A 22,146-nucleotide genomic window follows, 5' to 3' on the forward strand; every position below is an offset into this window, starting at 1 on the left:
TTAGTGGCCTCAGCTTAGAATCTTCTGTTGCGCGAACTTTTTCGTCGCTATTTTTCTTTTTTCGTAAAACATGAGGATAATGCGCATGAAACATGTAATTACAAGATACACTTCCAGCATGCGTCTTAATTGTACCTTTATCGGCAACAAAATTATGAAGTCTTTTACTATCATAGCAAATCAACAATTTTCTATTTATAATGTCATATTCTGCCACTTTTATACATTTAACTTTGTTAAACCTTTTTGATCCTCCTTAGATGCAGCTCTGCCGAAATCTGATGCGTAATCTTGAGAAAGAACCCTATTTGAAAAAGTCTGATTATTAAAAATGTCTGTTCACTTCTTCTTCAAGAAAATGTATTTTTTACTGGTGCGGCTGGAACAGGCAAAACTTATGCTGTAAAAAAAAATTTAAAAACGTCTCAAAAAACAAAATAAATGTATATTTGTAACAACAAGTACTGGATTTGCCGCCAGAAATTATCAAAATGGCATGACTTTACACTCTTTTGCCTCTCTCCCAATGAGAAAAGACGTTTTGTAGGAAACAGTTTTAAAAAATTTAAACAGCGAAGTTTGCAATCATCTAAAAGAAGTAGATATATTAATTATTGATGAGATTTCAATGATTTCAGGCGAAACGTTAACGATGCTCAACCAAGTTATGAAAAAAATAATAGGTAACTATTTTGTTTATTGAGACTGCAAAATATTGGTAGCAAGAGACTTTTGCCAGTTGTCACCCATTCCAAAACCAGGCGAAAGTATAATTAATTTATTTCAACATTTAACATGGGAAAAATTAGATTTTATTAATGTTATTCTTACAAAAAATTTTCGACAAGTCAGCGACTTTGACTTTCAAAGTCACTTGAACAATTTAAGATTAGGTAAAATATATCCTATTGCATAAAAATACTTTATGGCAAAAACAACTACATGTGATAACTTTGGCACGTCGTTTATTAGAGCGTTGTTTACCAACGAAGAAAAAGACAGTTATAATGAATTACATATGAACAATTTTCCTGGTAATCCTTTCGAATTTCGTCATCCTCTAAACTTTCATAAAGATGGAAAAAAATAAAATTTAAATTACAACGAAAAAAATGTAGCTCATCAAAAGTTTTTTAATGAAAATACGTATAATAAAGAATAGGTTTTTAAAACACCTCCAAATTTAGTAATAAAACAAAACGAACAAGTTATGATTACAAAAAATATTAAAGATCTTAGCGTGGTGAATGGTGCATTAGCTACAGTAATAAATTTTGAAACGAAAGAACAAACTATCACCCTTTCTATTGAAAATAATATTTTAATCAAGAATATGCAAGTCGAAACATTTTATACAAATTGTGTTTTTTGTTCAATAAAATCTTCAACTTGTTTCCAAGTCCTGAGCCATTTTGACATTGATGCAATATTAACACCAAAACTTTTATCTGGGTATTGCTTGCTCGTCCAAACATTTTTAAAATAAGTCACTTTATTATTAAATTTTATGTTCGCATGTTCAAAACTCTGTTCGTTACGACAAGTTTATTCCAAATTTTTAACTACTTTTACATCAAAAGTTGACATCGGATAAAACACAAGTTGCGCAATAGCAAATCCTTTTTCAATCCTTTACTCTCTGCTAAAACGATTATTTTACCTCTGTAATCTCGATTAATAACTCCATTAAATACTTCAATCCCCTTTTGCCACATGCTTGATCTATTTTTAATTTCCATAAAATACCCTTTTGGTGCACATATTTAATTTTAAAATAAATCGCAAAACATTGCTGACTTTCAACAATAATATCATAAGGAAGGAGCAAATCGTAACCTGCAGAATTTTCAAATTGCTTTAGTAATATTCCACTTTCTTCTGATACTATTTCCATTATACTATTCTAAAAAAAAACACTTTGATAAATTCGAAAATTTAAATTACAAAATATTCCCAATTCGAAAAGAAATTTATCATATATAAATTGATTAATAACATTAAATTTATACAAATAAGCAATAATTAATGTCTCAAAGTTAAATATAGCTGGTTTTGTTAATGTGATTTTTGTTAAATATTTTTTGCTTAAATATACTGCAAGAATGGAGAATGTATGTATGGAGTTATGTATTATTGTCAAGGTTATGTTCTCGGAGGTTCACTTGTAACTGTGCGGTAAAAAGAACTCACAACTTTAGTGAAAATAAGTAAAGATAAAAATTAAATGAATTGCACAAGTACTCATTTACTTGTATGTATTATTAACAAATTAGGCCGTTACATCGAGTGCATTAGATAAAAGACAAATTGCGGACTTAGCAAAAACATATATCAGGAAAAATAACGGATCTGTTATAATAATTTTTAATGGTTACGAACAGATAACAACTAAATAAAATGCCATCTAACAGTATAAAGAACAAATACAAATAAATTTACAATAAAAGAAAAAATTGTTTTTCCATTTTCACTAAGACTTTTTGTCAAACACGCAAAATAAAAAAGCACTGATATTACTTTTTGCCTCTGCTTTACATGGAGATAATCAAGAAGTGCATACTTGCGAATATGATGCTAACACTAAAATTGTAGAACTTTGTTAGAGCTATCAAAACATTCAAAAAAAAGTTACAGCTGATGACACAGATATTGCTGTCATGTTGCTCGTTCATTCGAACACATAATTATTTGATATCATATTTCAACAAGAACACGGTAAAAAAACATTAGAATATTAAATATTGCCAGTCTAATATTGAAAGCATGAAAAACTATTTGCTTTTTATTCATGGTTGGTCTGGATGTGACACAACATCCGCAATATATTGAAAAGAAAAGTATACTTTTTCAATTTAGTACAAAATCCAAGAAACTTGAGGTAATTGTGGAGTCTATTAGTGATTATTGGGCAAATCAAACTAAGGTCGGTGAAAGTTCAATAGATATATTTAAAGAGTTTTAAGGCAAAAGTCATTTAATGACCTGACAATAACTTAAATTTAAAACCGGAAGAATGGTGTTGGACGAATAAAAATCGATTTCTTAGTTGCATCGCATCTATCATTAGTTATACGTTGAAAATGTAAAGTTTTTCAAAGAATCAATTGAAACAAATCTCTGTACATGTTGGAAACATTAAATAAAATGCATGGATGTTTGTAGTGCTTCTCGTGGAGATAGCTGCAATAATGAAAACGTATATATAAATATTTTTTTAGATAAATGCTGGATATGGTATTGTATTTTTTTGGTGAACATGATTTCAGAACTCTTACAATAAGACGTTTTTACATTCTTTGGGAATATCTCGACTTAAATTATCAATAAAAATTTAGATATCAATATAATCAATGATTTAATTATAAATTTCTCAAGCATTTTCTTTGTTTTACTCAATTTATACTCTTCTGCTTAGTGCTGTTCTGCGTAAATTATTAGACTTTATTGCATAGACTCAAAGGAGCTTATAATATAAGTAGTTACTTGTCGGACTGGCAAGAGAGGTTAGGGAGAAGGGTTCTCTATAAATGGGCCCTGTATAAATTAGGATGCACAAGTAAAACACTCAAAAACACAAATTAATAATAACTATTTACTGTTAATATGCATCAATTTTGCAATGACAATACAATAAATATGGTAGTTACTTCTACGATTAAAATATGAAATGTTTAATAAAATATACAACACATCGTAAAGAAGCCTTTGTTATTATTTATTAGTGGTAGAGTAAATTATTTTGAGTAAAAGACTAAAAAATTAATTTATTCCAAGAAAACATTAAACTTCGTGCTTTTATTGAGTCATGCGTATTATTTTGCCTTGAACCCTGGAGAGGATAAAAACGTGCTAGTACAAAATTGTTTTTGGGCCCCCCTCCTTAAGACGATTATTTTATAAAGACATTCAAAACGTAATAATAATTATAATAATAAGCACTGGGTTATTATTCCTGTGGTTTCCTGTAGTTCCTGTGGTTCCTGTGGTTTCCTGTGGTTCCTGTGGTTCCTAAACAGAGAATTTTTTTATTATTTTATTATTTAAAATATTATTATTTCTTAGTAAATATTATATTTCAGTTTTTTGTATTTATAAAAAATATGTAGTGAAATGCAATAGGAGTTCAGGTTTATATAAAGTAAAATTTGCAAATCTAAAAAATATCTCATTTTCTGAAAGAAAATTTTTTTCAGAAATTTTTTTTATATTTAGTTTTAAAAAATTTGTACTATAATAAAATAAAAAACATAACATTATATTATAAAACTAAAATTAAAATCTTTGATTTTTAATATTTTGTTAATGGCTATGCTCTTTAAACAATTCCTAAACTTTAAACAAACAAAACTTAGCGGCCAATATATATTTTATGGAAAAAACATAAACGTGATGTTTTGATTTCTAAAAAATGATGACATTGCGCTGATTGCGCAATGTTATGTACAATATATGCACATCTGTTTTAAAGTATTTACAAACGGATGGCTTACTAGTTGCTATGCAGATGGAAGGAACCACTTCAAACCACCTCATTGCATTCCTTAGAAATTCCCTGGTACCCTCATGAAAGTTGAATCATTTGTAAGATTAGCTAACATAATCATACTTGATGCTAACAAAGTAATCGAAGAAACTTTTGAAATAGAGCTCCCACAAAAATGGCTCAACAAAGAAAGCCAATTCCTGGTGAAAATAAGAGTGATAAAAGCAGGTAGGAATTTTAGATCCCAGTGAGGCGATTTAAGGTTAATGTATTCTATGTTATTGTTGACAATGCCACAACAGCAATCGGAGACCTTTTAAAAGATAACGATTTTGGTAACTTAAGGGATATTGCTTGTCTGGATCCTCAAAACCTTCTATCTTTGCGTGACCATATTGACGACTACATTTTTCATAATTTAGCCAATCTTGCTGGCATACAGAGGAAAACACTGTGCACAGAAATGACATCATTGGCAACTAATTGTTCATTTGTTAGTAAGGCTGATGAAACTGAATCAGAGGATTGCAACTCCAAAAAAGACTGCAAAAGATGATTGAGTTGCGTTCTTTGCTTTCTCCATTGCTACAATTTATATCGCATTGCATATTCTAATATGTATGCTGTATATAAAATGGCATTATGTCTCCTTTGCACACAAGTCAGGTGCAAGCAAGCTTTACCAAATGAATAATGAGAATGACATTAAAAATGATTATGAGGTCGTCCACAGTTAGCAAAGTCATCAAACCTCTTATGGATTACTTGCTGTAGTATAATAATACTGCAAATACATATCTTTTTATTATATTCTAATAATTAATTTCTATATAAATATTGAAAAACTTTACAACAAACTTATATTTTTTCTAATATGGATAAACTTATTGGGCAAATTCATTTTAGCATAGCAATAATGTGCAAATAAAGTGGAGCGACGCTACTTTACTACGCTAATTTATAATTATTATATTTTTAAAACCTTGCATATGGATTTATTTTATTAAACCTGCCGAACAAACTGATAAACAGAGTGCATGGTCAAAGATATAAAAACTTGCATGCACATTATTAAAAACTTCTTATACCATTATAACAATAAAACTATGTGATTAATGGTTTAACTTACTTTTTCTGAATTTTTGCAACCATAACAGCCGCATCAATTTCTTCCCTCCGGCCCCTCAGTGCTAGTTTGACCCTGATTACTCGTGTTATAAGCTATTTTGAGTCGATGCAATAAAGTATAACGATGTATTCAGTACATAACTAAACAAAACAGTATAAATTAAGTTATACTTAAAAATTCATATAATTAATTACCTTGCATTAATACAAGAGCAACGATTGATTATATGAACTTTTAAGTATAACTTGACTGGAAGTAATTTTGAAAACATGGTTTTTTTTACATTTATTAATCAGCATTAAATTATCTTTTCCACGATATATTGGAAAGTGCATTTTTATTAAATTCAAATTTTTCCTTCAACATGCCCCATTTTATGTCCAAGTATGGACTTTCTCATAACCTAAATGATGAGGCTTTTTTTTAGTGACTCTAAACATATTTTTAAGTTGGTGTACCAAATTTTAGCTTTATTGTATTTCTTACGGGCTTTTATCTTTTTTTTTTTTTCCTAATTCTACTGTACTACAGTATTAATCAAACGCGTTCGTTAACGTTTCATCTCCGAAGCGTTATAGTTGGTCGTTTGTTGACGTTGCGTTAACATATTGGCTGTTGATCTATTAAAAATTACTTTTTTTTGCTGCGCCATATTGTACTAACGAGCGGGTGATATATTTTGATTATCAAAGCATGATATCGTTCTCAGGTCTTTATACTAACTATGATTTAACAATAGTGTTTTTGCCACTCATATCTCAACACAACACCGTATTTTATAATTGGGCAAAGTAAAGTAAATTGCGGTAAGACCAATTGCAAACCTAATGCAATTGTGTGAATCAACTTTAAAATAGGGTTTGCCTAGCTGCATGATGAATGATGTTGCGTCATTTAACAATATGTGGTGTGCATATTAAATGTTGTTGAAAAAGTCCGATAGGATAATTTGACATCAAATTATTTAGCTAAGCTGTATATTTAATGTAGATGTGCTAACTAACTCAAAAACTTGATTATGTATGTATGTATGTATGTATGTATGTATGTATGTATGTATGTATGTATGTATGTATGTATGTATGTATGTATGTATGTATGTATGTATGTATGTATGTATGTATGTATGTATGTATGTATGTATGTATGTATGTATGTATGTATGTATGTATGTATGTATGTATGTATGTATGTATGTATGTATGTATGTATGTATGTATGTATGTATGTATGTATGTATGTATGTATGTATGTATGTATGTATGTATGTATGTATGTATGTATGTATGTATGTATGTATGTATGTATGTATGTATGTATGTATACTACATATGTAGTAATCAATTGTAACCCTGATCCGTTGCATCAACTACATAAAAATTAATCATGAAAAGAATTCTTTAGAATTAGGATAATTTTAGTCTGGTCATGTGTTTTTATAATTTTTTAAAAGGTACATATTCCATGTCTACATTTAAAAATAATTCATAATTTTTTGTTTAATAAATTTTCTTGATCCAAATGAGAAATAATTTCAAACTTTTCGTGTAAACATAGCATACGTTTTTTGGAAATTTATTAAAATTTATTTCAAATTTATTATTAATCTACTCCTTAAGAACATTGAGCTCTCTGTTTTTAGAATACACTAACATAATATATATATATATATATATATATATATATATATATATATATATATATATATATATATATATATATATATATATATATACATATATCTATAGTTTGTTGGCTTTAGGAAGAGCGGAAGGAAAAAAGTGATTCTTACGCCAACACATACGTCACTTTTAATTACTTTTGACTTTCGTCCAACATTTTCGTGTTGGACGAAAGTCAAAACCATTAATTTAATTACAAATTAATTGTTATATAAAAAAACCACAAAAACGCAAATTTAATTGACCGGAATGTTTTTAAAAACATTCTGAATGTTTTTAAAACATTCTGAATGTTTTTAACAATATAAACAATGTTTTTATTTTTATTTTTTTTAATAAAATGTTTTTATTTTTATTTTTTTTACTGTAAATCATGCGCGGAGTGTTGCTACATCGACTACCTTATAGCGTGACTCGCAAGCGAGTGCTGCTACATCGACTGACAAATAGCCTGACTCGCAAGGGAGTGCTGCTACATCGACTGTCAAATAGCCTGACCCGCAAGGGAGTGCTGCTACATCGACTGAGGGTTTGGTTGGGGCAGGCAGTCTATCATTATTAAAAAAAAAAATTCCGGTCTTGAATTTTAATTTTTACTTTTTGTCAACAAAATATGGAAAAAACTTTCGGACAACATCTAAGGGTTCTATATATATATATATATATATATATATATATATATATATATATATATATATATATATATATATACAACCCTTAGATGTTGTCCGAAAGTTTTTTCGATATTTTGTTGACAAAAAGTAAAAATTAAAATGCAAGACCGGAATTTTTTTTTTTTAATAATGATAGACTGCCTGCCCTAACCAAACCCTCAGTCGATGTAGCAGCACTCCCTTGCGGGTCAGGCTATTTGTCAGTCGATGTAGCAGCACTCCCTTGCGAGTCAGGCTATTTGTCAGTCGATGTAGCAGCACTCCCTTGCGAGTCAGGCTATTTGTCAGTCGATGTAGCAGCACTCCCTTGCGAGTCAGGCTATAAGATAGTCGATGTAGCAACACTCCGCGCATGATTTTCAGTAAAAAAAATAAAAATAAAAACATTTTATTAAAAAAAATAAAAATAAAAACATTTTATTAAAAAAAATAAAAATAAAAACATTGTTTATATTGTTAAAAACATTCACAATGTTTTTAAAACATTCTGGTCAATTAAATTTGCGTTTTTGTGGTTTTTTTAAAAAACGATTAATTTGTAATTAAATTAATGGTTTTTACTTTCGTCCAACACGGAAATGTTGGACGAAAGTTAAAAGTAATTAAAAGTGACGTATATGTTGGCGTAAGAATCACTTTTTTCCTTCCGCTCTTCCCAAAGCCAACAAACTATAGATCTATATATATATATATATATATATATATATATATATATATATATATATATTCTTATACTTTACGGCTAAGAAAACGTGTTAGTGGTAAAAAAAAATGGCTCTTCGCTTGTTTGTGGTTTTAAAGGTGATAAAATTAAGGTTAGACTATGTCATTAATTTAATTGTAGGAAGTAAGTAAACCACAAAACCACAAATTAAAAGACTAGAAAGTTTTTAAAATCATTCTAAATGCTTTTAAAAACATTCTGAATGATTTAATTTTATTTTTTTTAAATAAAAAAATTCGGAATGTTTTTTAATTTATTTTTTAACTGTAAAACATGCGCGGAGTGACTGCTACATCAATTGACAAATAGCCTGACTCGCAACGGAGTGCTGCTATACCGACTGAAAAATAGCCTGACTCGCAACGCAGTGCTGCTACATCGACTGAGAGTTTGGTTTGGGCAGGCAGTCTATCGAATAATTTTATTAAAAAAAAAATTTAACTTTAACTTGACTTTAAAATTAAAAAAACTTAAAACTGACATTTTATGATAAAAACTTAAAGATGACCATACAAGAGTGTGTGTGTGCGTATATATATATATATATATATATATATATATATATATATATATATATATATATATATATATTAGAGTGTCCTGTTTTCAGGGTTTTATTTTATTTCGACTGCTCCTAGCATTTTTCTGCGGCTTATATGTGAGAAAATAAGATCTGTAAAGTTTTAGAGGTCTAACTTTATTTTTGTGACTACACAAGCCACATTAAGTCTCAAAAATCAGTTTTGAGTGAAAAAAGCCTATTTTTACGGTGCTTGTGTAGTCACAGTTTGAAAGATACAGGCTAATCTTATGCTGAGTCATGTACTATTATTCCTCATTAGTTGGAAAAAAACTGGGAGCAGTTTGAATAAAACCGTTAGTTAGGTTTGAAGTGAGTTCAAAGATACGCAGTTGACACAATTTACCCATTTTCATGCGGTTTGACGCGGTTGACAAAATGAAACAAAATACTGATCTGATCATTATGAAATGGGTCTAAATCGATTTCGGTACCCTTTTCACACCTAATTAGACCAACGAAAATCCAAACTCGTTTGAAAAATGTTAAAGTTATGTATATTTTTCCAAAATATTAATTCCTGAAGTGATAAGATTTGAAACATGTAAAAATGTCTCTAATATTGCGTGTTATATAAATTAGGGAAAGGGGAGGGGTGGGGAATACTACAATCTAAATGTGGTTTCCTCGGCAAGGAGTGGGGCCTGGGGGTTAGTTGCAACGGTAATTCTTCAGTATAGCGGCGTAAAATAAAATTATTATTTAACTTTCTTGCATAGTCTCAAAAACGTTTTAAAAGCAAAATAACAATTTTATTTTACGCCACTTAACTGAAGGATTACCAAAATTGCTTCAAAGTTGTGATAGAACGTTGTTATTGGAACTTTATAAAACTTTATCTTTTTAAGTGAAAGAACACTTTATAATTCTTTAAGTGAAAGGACACTTTTATAAACTTCTGTCTATTATAGTTCTTATTTGACTCCAGTGCAGAGAGTAAACTTAATTGAACAGAATGGCTAAAACCAGAAAAAAGAAAGAAATATTTCTTCTTAAGAGAGTAAGTGACAAGTTGAATGACAATCAACTCCCTTCTAACAAAGATATTTTGGAGCATTATTATTTTTTAAGGTCGGAAAATCCAAAGATCGAAGATAACATTCTTCTCTGCTGTGGATTTTCTTATGATTTCAAGCTCATTTGTGAGGAAAATTGCCAGTGTTTGGTTAAAAAGGTCACTGCTATTTATGAAAAAGCTGGAATTCCAACATCCAGAGTGGACAAAGTGTAGAAGAAAATAAGTGAACTGCTTGCCAAGCACCAAAAAATTGATTTCTCTTCAAAAAAGGCAAAACACTAAAGAAGTAGAAAAGATAATAATTTTCAAAGACAATATTTTGCCTTTTCTTTTTGATGTTATGCCAAGTGATGTGATACAAATATTAGAGAAAGATAAGAAAAGATTTCAGGTAGACAAGGCAAAAGATATCATTTTCATAAATGATCAAAAAAGTTGCAGGAAAATGTACATTGGGAAGAAAGATAAAAGGTCCCTTTGTTCTGCTCAAAGATCTCAAGAGGCAAGAGTAAGAATGTCTGGAGCAGATCATGACCAGAGTTATCAGTCTGAGCTGCAGGTTTCATCTTCAAGTGAAACAAAAATATCTTCAGAGGAAACAGACACCTCTAATTCTACAGACTTGAGTAAAGATGAGATAGATCCACAATCTTCTACGTCTGCTGGCATAGTAGGAGATACTGCCCTTTTTTCGAAGGTTAAACATGTGAGCATCAGAGTTCAATCCGATATTTTAAAGCAGGTGGCTGATACAAGTGGACTTTCCAGTAAAGGTATGTCAAAATCTAATATACACAGAATTGGTAGAAAGGTCAAACAGGAAACAGCAGAGGAAGCCAGGGAAGCTTTAAGAGCAAAAGTTGGATCAAACATTATTCTTCATTATGATGGAAAGCTAGTATAAAGAGTATACTGATAGTATACTGATGGAAAGAAACTCAAAAGAGAGCGCTGAGCATTGAGTGTAACTTGTGATGGAGAACATTTTTTGGTACTGTCACTGATTCTACTGGAGCTTGTCAAACTAAGAAGATTATTGAGATTTTAGAAGAAAACTCACTTAAAGAAAACATTAAAGGTCTATTTTTAAAACCACAGCGTCAAATACAGGTAACGAAAAAGAAGTAAATTCCAGGTTAAATATCTATCTTGGACGACCTGTTATGCATCTTGCTTGCAAACATCATGTCTATGAGTGTCATATAAGGAATGCTGCAAAGCTCTTCAGGACAACCTCAGGTTCAGATAATCAACTCTTCAAGAAACTGTTGGATGAGTTTTCTCTTATTCAAATTGATCAAAATAAACTTTGCAAACTCAAATCTGAAAAAAATCAACAACTTGACAATGCTGCTACAGTATCCCTAAAACTCATCACAAAGTTGTTGGATGAATCAAAATACCCAGACGTGATTATTGGGAGCTAGCGGAAATTGTTCAATTCTATTTATACCCAAAGATTGATCAACTGACAGTTCGACAACCTAGAGCAATTCGTCATGCAAGGTTTATGGCACAAGCTATTTATTACATGAAGCAAAAAATTCTGAGCCAAAGGACAGATATTTTTTTCACAGTTTCTACAAAAAGAGAAGTTGAGGCCATCTCTGAGTTTGTAGAATTGTATTATGCAAAGTGGTTCTTAACGTCGTCTCAGACTATAATTTCTCCAAGACATGACATAGAACCAATCTGGGAGATGAAGTCATACATGAAGAGCAGACCTAATGTTGCAGCCAAATGTCTCAATGGCATTGCAAACCATACATGGTATCTTCATCCAACTTTGATCCAATTTAGTTTACTGGATCCTGGAGTGTCAGATGAGGAAAAGACTGAAATTTCTGAAAGAATTCTGATAATAAATGGTTCAAAGAAAAAGGATCATCTAGCATTTATGTATAAAAAGGTTAATGTATCAGGTTTCATTGGCAAAGAAGGAGAGAGGCCCAGGTTGTCTGAGTTTGTTGATACAGAATCCCTTTTGATATTTAACATCTTAAAAATGGATAGCCAGCAGCATGAATGGATGAAGATTCCATTTAGTATGTGGAACAGATTGTCTGGCTTCACACATTTCAAGGATTTTATCTCCAACATTCCTGTAACTAATGATGCTGCAGAGAGGAATGTTAAACTTATACAGGATTTTGTTGATGGAAGCCATGATGACGAGCTGAGGCAAGATCTTCTCCTAGCAGTGGACCAAAAAAGAAACGCTGGAATACCCCAAGGGAGTGGTGGAAAGAAAAGAAGATCTTAGTATGTTGTAGAAGTAGTGGTTAAAATATATCTAGTATAATAAATAATAATATACAAATAAAATTAAACATATAATTAGGAGGGGAGAACGGGGTGAGATGGGACAAAAAAATTTACTTGCGTGCTGCGCTTTAAATTTTCCACAAAAACCTTACAAATCGGTTTAAAACTATAGTCCAATGAATTGTCATGTTAAATTATTGCAAAACCCATTATTTAACCATCAAATTAAGTTCAAGGGCTTGGTTTTTTAAAGTGACACTGTTTGTCCCATGTCACCCCATGTTGGGGTGAAATGGGACAATGGTTGGGGTGAAATGGGACAATGGTTGTGGTGAAATGGGACAAAAATAGAAACAAATAATTTTAAGCATTATTTTATTGTTTATTCTACTCCTTATAAAACATAACAATACACAAAATTTATTTATGTTTAACAAAAATAAAATACCATTCAAAATGCATTTGTAACTTTGTTTAACAGGTTGCTCGATGTTTAAATTGAGTCAAAATTACGTTGATGTCTGAGGGGGTAATTTTTTTTCTTTTTCTTATCTATATCTTCTTTTTTTCTTTTACATTCTGATAAACTTTCAACTAGTTCATTTCTTGTTGGTGTGTCAGTCAATACCAGAGACCTAGAACATTTTCTTTTTGCACTTTTTCTCTTTGGCATCCTTTCACCCGTTTTTGGAAATGGCCATATATCTTCTGCTGTCTAATGGTAGGCAGAAGTGATGATTTGCTGTTTCTTTTCATTAATAACTTCAGATACAATACACAGTGATGTGGGGATTGTTTGTTTGTTGGAATTGTCATTTGCTGGAATTGGTCGATCAGATATATAATAACATAAAAGTCGACATCACTGAAAATATATGGATCGTACGGAAAAATGCCAGCTGCTTTAAAACCGTTTTGAACATTTTGGGAAGTAAAGGCTCACGTATAAGCTATTCCTAAATTTTCAGAAATGTCATATATAGTCATAGGAGTATTTGGATATGTCTTTAACCATGAATCACATGCTGAATTGTAAAATTTTTTTAATTGCCCAAATACTGATCTGTCAAGTGTTTGGAGTTTGTGGCTGCAATGGGGTGGCAATGTCAAGAGCACAAAATTGCTTTCCTTAGCTTTATCCATCAATTCAATCGATATACGAGTTTTGTGGTTGTCCATTATTAAAAGTAATGGACGATCCTTGCTAGGATTTCCATACTCCACAAAATGATCAAACCATTTCAAAAAAATTTCTGTATTTATCCATCCACTAGGATTAGCATCACCTTTTGTACCTGTTGGTGCACCTTTAAGCATATGGCTACGAAAGTGGACACGAGGAAATATCAAAAGCGGTGGAATAAAATTTCCAAGGGCATTAATGCAACCCACCATTGTAACTTGGGTTCCCCTTTCAACAGAAGTTACATGTCCTACTTGCATTACTCCTTTACAAGGAGTCATTTTCACTGGCTTATGAACAGTTGTCAGACCTGTTTCATCAATATTGTAAATGCAATCAGCAGAAAAGTTATAGCGCTTCTGCACACTGTCAAGGTTTTTGAAGAAAGTATCTACATTTGTGCGATTGAAACTAGTTGTTCAACTGAGGCTGGTAGCTTCTGGCGTGTGAATAGATAATTTTGTACGATTTAAGAATAAATAAAACCATTTAGTTCCAGCTGTTTCACTCTTTTTCGAGTTTTCTGGTATTTCAGTTTCATTTTTAATTGCATATTGATATGCAAGTTGCTTTGTTTCTCTAACATCAATTCCATAATGCATATTAGATGCTTGACGAAGATATATTGAAAGTCCATCTTCTTGTTTCTTATTAAAAATATGCTTATGTTGTTCATCAAAGTAAAAGTTACTGTAAGAAGTTTCTTTATTAACCTTTATTTTCCGCTGTAAATTTGATTTTAAAACTGTATACTCTTGTGCAGCTGCTCGTAGTGATAAACTGCTAGATTTGACAGCCATGACAGCAGCTTTTATTGTATGAGCAGGTTCTAAGAAGGTACAAACGAGTGACAAGTCGGCTTTAACCGACTTGTCACTCGTTTGTACTTTCTTGGCATCTGAAAAATTATTACTCATATTACTGGAAATAAAATTGTATCACAACCCTATAAAACTTATAATGTGATTAAATTTAATAAGGCTAATAGTGAAGAACTATATATTTAAACTGAATTTAAAATACAAAAATGGCGTTAAAACAATACTTAATGTGAAAGATGTTTTCTGGACAAAGTAACAAAGAAATCCAATATAATTATTATTATTTTCTATGATAAAAACACTTTATTATAAAGTAAACATTGAAATCTTATCATAAACATAAACATAGTTTTCTGTTCACTTGCTTTTTTACAAAAATATTGATTATAAAAGTTAGAGTACAGTAAATTATTAAAATGATAAAATTGAACAGTGTCCCATTTCACCCCAATTCTCCTGTCCCAAGTCACCCCATCACTAGTAGGTGTGAGAAAACCTTTATTTTATATAGTTTTCGTAGCCATATGCTAATTATATTTCTTCAGTAGTTAAATAAAATAATAGTGAATAATTAAAAACCATAAACATAAAAATATATGCAAACAACACATAAATATTTAATATTAATGATGTCTTCAAATTCCAGGAAAATTGTTAGATTTTTACTTATTCGCAAATAATCCCCAAAAAAAATACTTCTGAAACTTAAGAAACACAATAATATGAAGAAGCTATTGCAAACTTATAACATATACAAAAAATTTTGCTTTATTAAATTTTTCACTGAGATATTGCCAAGTCCCATCTCACCCCATGTCCCATCTCACCCCGTTCTCCCCTACTTTTTAACCGATTTTGGATTTTCGTTGGTTTAACTAGGTGTGAAAAGGGTTCGGAAATCGATTTAGACCCATTTCATGATAATTAGATCAGTATTTTGTTTGATTTTGTCAACCACGTCAAACCGCATAAAAATGGGTAAATTGTGTCAACAGCTTATCTATGAACTCACTTCAAACCTAACTAACAGTTTTATTCAAACTGCTCCCAATTTTTTATTTAACTAATGAGGGTTAATAGTACATGGTTCAACATAAGATTAGCCTGTATCTTTCAAACTGTGACTACACAAGCACTGTAAAAATAGGTTTTTTTTACTCAAAAATTATGATTTTTGAAACTTAATGTGGCTTGTGTAGTCACAAAAATGAAGTTAGACCTCTAAAACTTTACAGATCTCATTTCCTCACATATACGCAGCAGAAAAATGCTAGGAGCAGTCAAAACAAAATATAACCCTGAAAACGGGACACTCTAATATATATATATATATATATATATATATATATATATATATATATATATATATATATATATATATATATATATATATATATATATGTATATATATATATATATATATATATATATATATATATATATATATATATATACATATATATATATATATATATATATATATATATATATATATATATATATATATATATATATATATATATATATATACATATATATATATATATATATATATATATATATATATATATATATATATATATATATATATATATATATATCGGATTTAGGGTCGACATTCGGCAGTACCGACCGAATTACTGACCTAGAAGTGTTTGAGGTAGTTAAAAAATCGCCGACCTCAATTCTATGTTTATGGTCAAACCTTTGTTTTACATTATTTCTGCCAACCTGATGCCGAATTAGATTATGACTTCACACGTGCCGATTTCATACAGATTAAGATCAAATTATTGCCGAACTCATTTTTTATAATTCTGAGGGCTATATATATATATATATATATATATATATATATATATATATATATATATATATATATATATATATATATATATATATATATATGAATATAGATATGAGGATAATAAATCAGATATTCTTGTACTTTAGTTTTTTGTTACGTAAAATTGAATGTAAAAAACTGTTAATTTTTTATATATAAAATTATTAAAAAGTATTTATTTTTGTTTCTTTAACTGCGATATATAATTATTCATTATTTCAAAAAAAAATGAAGAAAACAAGTCTTGTATAAATAAATGTTATCCATTTTGAGTTAGGAAACATTATAAATAGTTACATAATCAATATGCAACTTAAATACCTTAATATGCAACTTTATAATCTTAATATGCGACTTAAATACCTATTTTATCAACTTACTCAATACATACTCAATACATACTCAATACACACTCAATACATACTCAATACATACTCAACTTAAATACCTTATTAACCTTAATATGCAACTTAAATACCTATTTTTTTGTTTATATTACTATTAAATGAAGTTATCCTAAAAAATACTGTGATAATCAGATCATAACTAAGCTAAACCATAACGTGTTTATATTGATTAAAATTTTCTAAATATAAAAGGCCAGCTTTAGAGAATATTAAATAAAGAGGAATCAAACCAACATTTTAATCATTTTTTATTTACATAGTGGACTGGTTCGCTGAAATGTAAAGAAACTCTTACTCATGAAATCAATGCAAATCTCGACGAAGCAAAAATTCCAACCAAAAGTAATTTTACATTAGAAGTACCTGTTGAGATTTCTTTACAAAATTATTTAGGAAAACGATGGACACAGTTCAGAACATTTAGAACAAATTTTAGTTTTCTTTACAATCAAAAGTTAAACATTCCACGACATCCTAACGCACTTCCAGGTAATAGGGCCTTTTTGTAATATTTTTCGAAGAATTTATTTTGACCCTCAATCAATAAGAATAAGATTTTCAAGGGTGTAACACCCTACAGGGTATTAATTTTTATTCATAAGGAATACAGTTTTAAATTTAACTTTTAGAATTTTTGCTTAATCAGACAAAGATTTTTAAATAAAAGTTATGAATAATATTACTTTAACAATATTACTTTAATTCTTAATAACTTTTTTTTTTTGATTTTAGTTTTATCTACGGTATTACATTTAAAAACTTAAATATTAATAATTTTAAATTAATTTAAAAGTTAATAATTTTAAACTATTGTTTAAACTTTTCAACCTGTTTAAATAACAAAATTTTAAACCCTAAAATTGTTATTGTTAAATGTTTCTCTCTTTTTTTTATTTTTGTATAGAGAGCTATGGTCGAGGAGTATATTGGGATTCAATAAACTCCCACATTTATGTTTGCAAAAACCAACATGTTATTAGGTAAACACATTTGAGTAGTAAGTTGAAATATAAACTTTAATCGCGTACGTGTATATATATGTGTGTGCGTATATATATATATATATATATATATATATATATATATATATATATATATATATATATATATATATATATATATATATATAATAAAAATAATGAAAACAATAGGTTTAAATTTTTTAGCACAAAGACTGCATGTTATTATTCTAACAACTTGGGAGCGCTATGGGCAGGTTACACTTCTTAACATAATTCATAAAGTAATTTAAAAATAAAATTTGGACGTATAACTACAAGATGAGGTTAAGGGGTTACAAAAACAAACAACCTTAGTAAATAAAAATAAAATAAAAAACTTAAAAAAAAGAACATCTTTTACTTGCTTTTTTATTTTATCTATTAAGCTATAGACGTCAGTATAGGTTCTATTATTGGGCACCATTCGATAACAAGAGAACTCAGAAATCAGAAAACCTATTTAATGTTTCATAACACATTCCAAAAGAGGTTTTCTTTAAACGACGACGATTTTTACAAATATTCAGCCAAATATATAAATCCTAATATGCGGAAAAATTTAGAAGGAGACGATGAAAAAGTTGTTGTTCTTGGTCCAACTCAATGGAAATGTAAAACTTTATTTAAATTAAGATCAATGTATTAAAAAGCAACATAAATAAAACATGAATAGATTTTTTATCTATATATGTTTGTCATATGTTGACCTCTTGGTTCCGAGTCAGAATTTATCCACTGCACCACAGCTGATATTTATAGATAATAAACATTGTAATGGCGGTTACCGTTAAATTTTCGTTTACTGGTAATTCTGTTAAAATATCTTAAGTGAGTTTTAAATTAAGTATACTTGGAATATCGTAATTGAAATTGAATAAGGTGGGAATAGAATACTTTAATTGAGTTTTAAGTAAGGTAGGCATGAAATGTTGTATAATGTGTTCGATAGAGTGAATATGAAATAATTTAATTAAAAGTTAAATAAAGTTGTTAGGGCTTTTTAATTGTTTTGATTTCTTAACATTAATATTGCAAGTAAAAACATTGCATAGTTACATTCATTAATATTGTTTTTTAGACTAGTTTACTGAAACTTTTAGTTATCTCAGCGGTGGATTGCATTGCTGTCTGTCAAATATGTGTAGAGTTGACAAAGCAAATGTTAAATGGGGTTAAGTGCAGTCTCGGTGAAATACTGTTTTTGTTTTTGAACATAAAATACTTTGATTGAAGGTTAGATAAAGTTTAAGGACTTTTATAGTATTTATTTTCTGGATGATGGTATTGCAGTTATTGCTTTCAACATTAGTATGTACATTAGTACTAGGATTGTAATACCGGTTTACCGGTTCATAGCTATTTTTAGTTAAAATTTACGCTAATTTGTGTTTTTTATTATGATCGAATAAGTTTAACTGAAATAGAAGCACTGTTTTCTTTGTTGGTTTTGATTAACAAATAAAAAGATATTTTGTACAATAATTTATATTATTGTTGAAAATGAACAAAATTAATTTGTCAAAAAAAGCTTGCTAGGGTAGATAGTCAATGGATTTTGTAATTTTTTGCTGCGTTGGCATAAATAATCATGTAAATTTCGTAAATAAAACCACGTGTTTTGACGCCATTTTTTTATTGAAGTTTACGACAAGGGTGTTGTTATAGACTATTTTTAAAAAAAATTTTCTTACAACTTTTAGATTTAAATAAGTAATATCATTGAAAACCGCTTTTATTTTGTTTTATTATTATTAATTACTCATTATTTATTTTCCTCTCCGGACTAAAAAATCCCAATTTTTAATCCGTTTTTCATTTGTTGAACATTAAGTTTCTTTCTATTTTAATTAATTTAGTTATTACAAACTCGTATTAAAATATGAATTAAGGATATTTTATTTATTTTTTCAAATGTTGCATTTCCATAAATACACAATGTATTTGACTTTCTTTACGTGTTTTATTACTCTTATAACATTTTTATAAGTGGCATGTATGTATTGTTTGTATGTATTTGCATTTTTTGTTTGTTTCATCATGTTTTGTTGTTTTTATGTTTTTAGAGTATTGATTGTTGAAAAATAATTCAACATTTTGTTCGTAACAACCAGCAAACATTCTATAGGAAAATTTCAGTTGATCTATATAGGCATTTTTAGCGGTCCACTGTAACTTTGCTTATCGGTTACTTAGTGTACCATTAGTGACTTTCACCAAATATGGTTAGCTGATAACGAAACCACGTGTTAAAAAGTTGTCGGCTGGCCACTTATACAGGATGCTAATAATGGTCCACTAAATAACCGATAAACATCAACAAACATCAACAAACCGAAAAAAAATTTCTATGTAGGTCCAGTACGAATATGCTTGCTTGGAAGGAACTTGCACCTTGTTATATATTCTAGACCACTTTTTTAGTAAAAATTTTATAAATTTCCATATAGTTTTTGCCGTCCTACAAAATCTGAAAATGTGGAAAGCATTATCAGCTATTATATGTAATTTTTTTTTTCTTTCTGTTTTTTATTACATTGAAATTTTTATACAAATATATAGAAAGTAAACAAGTTTACAATTAAAGATTATGTTAAAATAAAGATTAAATAAAAATAAAGAACGCGAAAACTCAAAAAAAGGCTTATAGGTCTTGTCATGAGAACCGCTAAAGTTGGAAGCGTCGATAAAATAAAGTTGATGTAAACTCGTGCAAAATAGTTTTTTTTTAATAAAAACAGTATTTGATGTTTTATTCATTTATTCAATTTCTTCAAAATTTATATCTTTTTCAACAATAGTAAAACACTTCTGGAAATACATTATTAAATAGATTAAGCCAATCAATTTTTGTTTTTATCAGATTCACGATTGTCTTGTCGAATATTGTTTAGTATATCACGATTTTCTTGTCAAATTTTTCATTTTTCTTTTTATGTCATTTTCATACAAATAATTTTTATTGTCATATGATGAATATTTCCCATTTGATGTTTTGAAAAAGTTCTTCTTTGACCCACGTGTAGCAACTTTGAACAATTTCAGCCTTTTTTAGGCAATACATACATACATACATACATACATACATACATACATACATACATACATACATACATACATACATACATACATACATACATACATACATACATACATACATACATACATACATACATACATACATACATACATACATACATACATACATACATACAAACATAATGATCATCAAGTTTGAGGTTTTATAGAGATTATTGATGTAAAAAAGAAATAGTAAGGGTCCTAATATTGATCATTGAGGTACTCCACATGATATATCTAGCAAATTTCTATGGCAATTTAAATCAACGTAGACAAATTGCTTTCAATTACTTAGATAAATTGTAATCCTTTTTAGATCATTATCAGTTATTCCATAATTCTTGCAATTTTTTTGTAAGAATTTAATGGTCTATGGTATCAAATGCTTTTGCTAAGTCTATGAAAACTCCCAAAGTATATTATTGGGAATTTTTAAACGATTTAGTTATACTTCTTGGAAACTGGATAACTTCATGTTCCGTAAAATTTCTTTTTTTTAAAACCATATTGATTGTTAAATATGAGGTTATTATTTAATGAGGTTATTATTATATATTTTATTATTATATATTCTATAAAAAATTCTTTCTAAAGCTTTTGAGAAAATAGAAAGAATGGATAAAGGACGGTAATTGCTATTAAACTTGAATAAATCTCCTCCTTTGAATATTGGTATAACATTTGTTATTTTAATTGATACGGAAAAAATCCTTGTTTAATGGAACATAAAGATATCCTAAAAAGAATAATTTTTAAGACATCATATGAATTAATAACAATGTTTCCATCGGTATCATCATGACCATCGGCTTTGTTAAGTTTGAGCATTTTAAAAGCCTATTCAGGTTCATCGAAAGTTACCTCAAAAAAGTTAAGATGTGATATTAGGGGGAAAGAGTGATGTTTTTCAAAATCATCAGTTGGTTAAAATTTTTTGGTTAGGTTTGGGCTTACAGATACAAAATATTTATTTAGCTCACCAGCTATCTTTTCTTGATTAATCAAGAACTCTTTGTTTAATTAATGGTTTTGGGTAAAGACATTTTTGTTTTGCTACTGCCTGTAATTTTTCGTATGATTTCCCAGGTGAATGATTAAAACTGTTCTTTATGCGTCTTCTTCTATTTTTAAAGCAAAATCTGCGATTAGATATCGTTTAAAATAAAAACCCTAGCACCTATTGCGCTCAATTGAGCTCAGAAAATTTTGTTGTAAATTTTTATCTATATATGAGAGTGTAATATAAAGTATATTA

General features: G+C 29.0%; 1 protein-coding gene and 1 long non-coding RNA gene across 2 annotated transcripts; one reads left to right on the top strand and one right to left on the bottom strand.

Annotated features, from left to right (window-relative positions):
• Positions 1-13,494: 13,494 nt before the first annotated feature.
• Positions 13,495-14,019, bottom strand: LOC136083129 (uncharacterized). The gene has a single exon (XM_065802539.1). The coding sequence runs from the start codon at positions 14,017-14,019 to the stop codon at positions 13,495-13,497; it is 525 nt and encodes a 174-aa protein (XP_065658611.1).
• A 3,057-nt stretch (positions 14,020-17,076) lies between these two features.
• Positions 17,077-18,259, top strand: LOC136084230 (uncharacterized). The gene is made up of 4 exons (XR_010640411.1): positions 17,077-17,301; positions 17,717-17,792; positions 17,979-18,028; positions 18,200-18,259. It is a non-coding gene; the product is annotated as an uncharacterized LOC136084230 (long non-coding RNA).
• Positions 18,260-22,146: the final 3,887 nt, after the last annotated feature.

The sequence above is a fragment of the Hydra vulgaris genome, chromosome 08, assembly GCF_038396675.1.
Source record: "Hydra vulgaris chromosome 08, alternate assembly HydraT2T_AEP".
NCBI classification, from domain to species: domain Eukaryota; kingdom Metazoa; phylum Cnidaria; class Hydrozoa; order Anthoathecata; family Hydridae; genus Hydra; species Hydra vulgaris.

Bases quoted from the DNA above. Each gene is read 5' to 3' on its own strand.
- LOC136083129 (XM_065802539.1), bottom strand. From the start codon at position 14,019: ATGACTCCTTGTAAAGGAGTAATGCAAGTAGGACATGTAACTTCTGTT.